The sequence below is a fragment of the Myotis brandtii genome, unplaced genomic scaffold (genome assembly GCF_000412655.1).
Source record: "Myotis brandtii unplaced genomic scaffold, ASM41265v1 scaffold681, whole genome shotgun sequence".
Lineage (NCBI taxonomy): Eukaryota > Metazoa > Chordata > Mammalia > Chiroptera > Vespertilionidae > Myotis > Myotis brandtii.
The window spans coordinates 1,568,080-1,571,505 of record NW_005370660.1 but is presented as its reverse complement, the minus strand read 5'-3'; the positions used below and the strand labels follow the sequence as shown (position 1 = coordinate 1,571,505).

General features: G+C 40.1%; 1 protein-coding gene across 1 annotated transcript in view; it reads right to left on the bottom strand.

Moving 5' to 3' along the window:
* Positions 1–1,499: 1,499 nt before the first annotated feature.
* NPFFR2 (neuropeptide FF receptor 2) overlaps positions 1,500–3,426 on the bottom strand; it is a 235,354-nt gene continuing 233,427 nt past the window's right edge. Inside the window, 2 exon segments of the mRNA XM_014529495.1 lie at positions 1,500–1,722; positions 1,724–2,467. Coding sequence (XP_014384981.1) covers positions 1,572–1,722; positions 1,724–2,467 — 895 coding nt within the window. The 3' untranslated portion in view covers positions 1,500–1,571.

The window sequence follows — 3,426 nt, the reverse complement described above, 5'->3', positions numbered from 1 at the left end:
AATATATTGTACACTGCTTCCTTGTCAACCAGGAGGAGATAACTCCAGGGTCACAAGGACAAGTTATGGTTTATTGTGCAGAAGGAATGCCTTTAAGAAAATTGCGACCATCTACTCATGCCTAAAAGTCTGGTTGCACGAGGTGTTATCTGAGACAGAACATACACACAGTTTCTCCCTCAGTTCCCTGAAACACCCCTCCCCTACTCATTAGCTACATAAAAACTCCCTACTTTTGCCTTTTGGGGAAGACAAATTTCAGAGATCTTGCTCTCCACTCCTCCTGTTTTGGCCAAATCAAATAAACCTTTCTCTGTATCCCAGCGCTGGTATTTCAGTGTATGGTTTTAACTGCACATTAGGCACATGAACCTGAATTTGGAATTTTGCACAACAAAACTTCATAGAGTTTCCCTCCCTCGCTGCAGGAAATAGCACTTGCGTATGCAAATACCACAAATCTTAATTCAATTAAAAACTCAACAATTATTTTCTGAAAGGCCTATAATGTTGAAAAGCTTTTGGATTGAACTACATAAATGACTTGAAAAACACAATAGTTCCAAGACCAGAGATTAATTTTTATTTGCCAGACTGTTATTTTATAATTCCCAATTTTCTAGGGACTTATGTCACCCTAAAAGCTAGCATTTACAACTACCATCAACATAATTGTAACACAGGGGAGTTCAGGGGGTTGCAATTCTCTTCATAACAGTAGTACCAATTTACTAAACCAGTAGGAGTGCTGGATTTAAGTGTTGTGCTTGGTAGAAAATTTGGAATAATTGGTTTGGCTCTGTACAGACCTTATGGGAGTCTTAGATGATTTTGAGTGTCCCTGATTAAGCACTTCAAAAGAGAGCTGCCATTCTTCTGCCAACTGCTCCACTGAGAGATTTGCTTTTTCTGTGTCATATAATTTATTAACAAGGGGATTAAATTGGGTTCTGAATCACCTCTGTAAGAAACATGGACTCAGGTAGGGCATAAACCTCATTTATAAAAATATTTAAAAACTGACAATAACGCCTATGGAACAATGCTATGATTTTACCAACTATAACTACATTCCTTAAAAAAAATAAACTTTTAAATACAAAAAAAAATATAATGTCCCTCTATTTGCAATTATAATTCTCATTTCTGAGAAAGATAAGTACATTTTAAAAGCACAAAGAGACAATTTTTAATCTAAAATTTAAAATAGAAAAGCAAAGGGAGACTTGATAAAATGTACTCTCATGCAAAGAACTACCAATTTATCGCCATATGGGAACTCTATGTGTGTGCATGCATGCACACATATGCATTCATGTGTGCGTGTATCAATAGACATAATACAGATGCTTGTCTCATACATAAATAGTTAAGTTGAAAAGGTCAAGCTTTGCAATATGTTTCTAGAAAATAGATTTTATCCAGGCAAATATATTCATCATTTTACATATTTTACATGCTGTAAGACTGGTTATGAACATAAAACCATTTTTTTTAACTTTTTTTTTTCAGAGAGGGCTTTCTCTACATGTTTTCTCTGGAATATTCTTAGAAACAATTGAAGTACAAAACTATAGGTAGCAACAGCATTTCAATATATAACACAGTAGACTTGAAATTATCACCCCAGCTCTTTTTAAAATCTCATTGCTATTGGTAGCTCCTCCTAATTCTTCCATCAGTTTCTGTTTGGGGTTTTTCACACTGTTTCTAAAGAAAATTTTCCTCGTGTGTGTCTTGAATTGTAGGTTCGTGGGCTAACGGATGAGATGTATTTATGACCACATTGTTTTTAGCTCTTAGGGCATAGGCTTCCTTGGACTGTGCTCTTTTTTGGCAGAACTGGAGGTGAAAAGCATCTTCAAAGCCACGGCGAAAATTCTCATTGAAGAAACCGTAAATGATGGGGTTGATGCTGCTATTGCAAAAGGCCAGCCAATGTGCAAAAGGGTAGATGTAGATGTTGATGACCTGTAGTTCATTTGGAGACAGCTCAGCGTAGTCTGAGAGCATCATCAGAGTCCACAAGGGCAGCCAGGAGATGATAAAAAGGAGGGCCACAATCAGGAGCATCTTAATGACCTTCTGCTTCTTCTTGGACACCACGTGCCACTGGTTCTTGTTCTGCTTGCCTGTGTGAGGCACTGTCACCTTGAAGAGTGAAATTCCAATCCTTCCATACATGATGACAATGAGGGACAGGGGAGCCAGGTAGATATTAGCAAACAGCACAGTGGTGTAGATCTTCCTCATTTCCTTATTTGGCCAGTCTTCCCGGCACCAGTAGACAGGCATGGTTGTATTCTCAGAGTTGAGTTTCACTCGGTAATATTTTTCTTCTTGTACATGTAACATTATTGCAGATGGGGAAATAATGGCAATGGCCAGGACCCAGATGATCACAATAATGACGACTGCTGTCTTGATAGAGAGCTTTGGTTTAAAAGGGTAGACAACACTCCGGAACCTGTAATTAAAAGCAAGTATCAGTTGAGGCAGTGCCTTATAACTTCTGACTTGTGAATTAAATTTATTTAAGCAATCCCACATTCTTCTCAAAAACATAGAAAGTTACTATTAGTAGTAGAAAGGCATGCATTTTCTCTAATTGATATGAGATACATTTCAATTGAAAATATAAATAAGTGGAGTATATAAGACACTATTATTAGTAAAAGTAATCGTGGTAACTATTATGTATTGAAATGAATATGTAATACTCTCTTCCATTCTTTTCCATTGACTTGCATGAATTATCTCTGTTAAGCGCCATCATTTAAAACGGGAAAACAGGAGGTAAACACCGGAGATTGCTGCCTCGCACAACCACTTCAAAAATACAACTAAAAGACATAACGGGCATCATCCAGAACCACAGGAAGGCTGGCTGAGTGGAAGTTCTACAACTAGGAGGAAAGAGAAAAGCATACCAAGACTCAGAGGAGTTGCAGTGCTGAAGTAAATACAAAGGTGCGGAGTGCATGCGGAGCGGGCTGGCGGCTGAGGACATGGTTGTCTTTTTCAATCGGGAGGGAGTCTCAGGCTCTGAGCTCCAGTTCCGGGCGAGTCTCTGGGGACCCAGACTCATACGGGAGAAACGGGACTGTCTGGCATCGGTCGGAACTTGAGGGCAGCTTTCTATCGGAGGCACTCGTGGCAATTGCCAGGACCTCTGAAGGCAGGACTGAGACAGCCATACTGCTGGCTCTCTCGGCTCGCCCTGTTGATCCCCTGGGACCCCGCCCCCACCAAGCCGTGCACGGAGGCTTTTTCATATGAAAGGCCCGGCCCTTTGTAATCTGAAAATTACTTAACAAACTGCAGCTGCCCCAAGGCCCCAGGGCAACTTGCATTGCTTTACAGCTGACTTCTGCTGGTAGCCTCAGGCAAAGGCTAGATTAGCACCTCCTTAGATCCAAGAGCCAG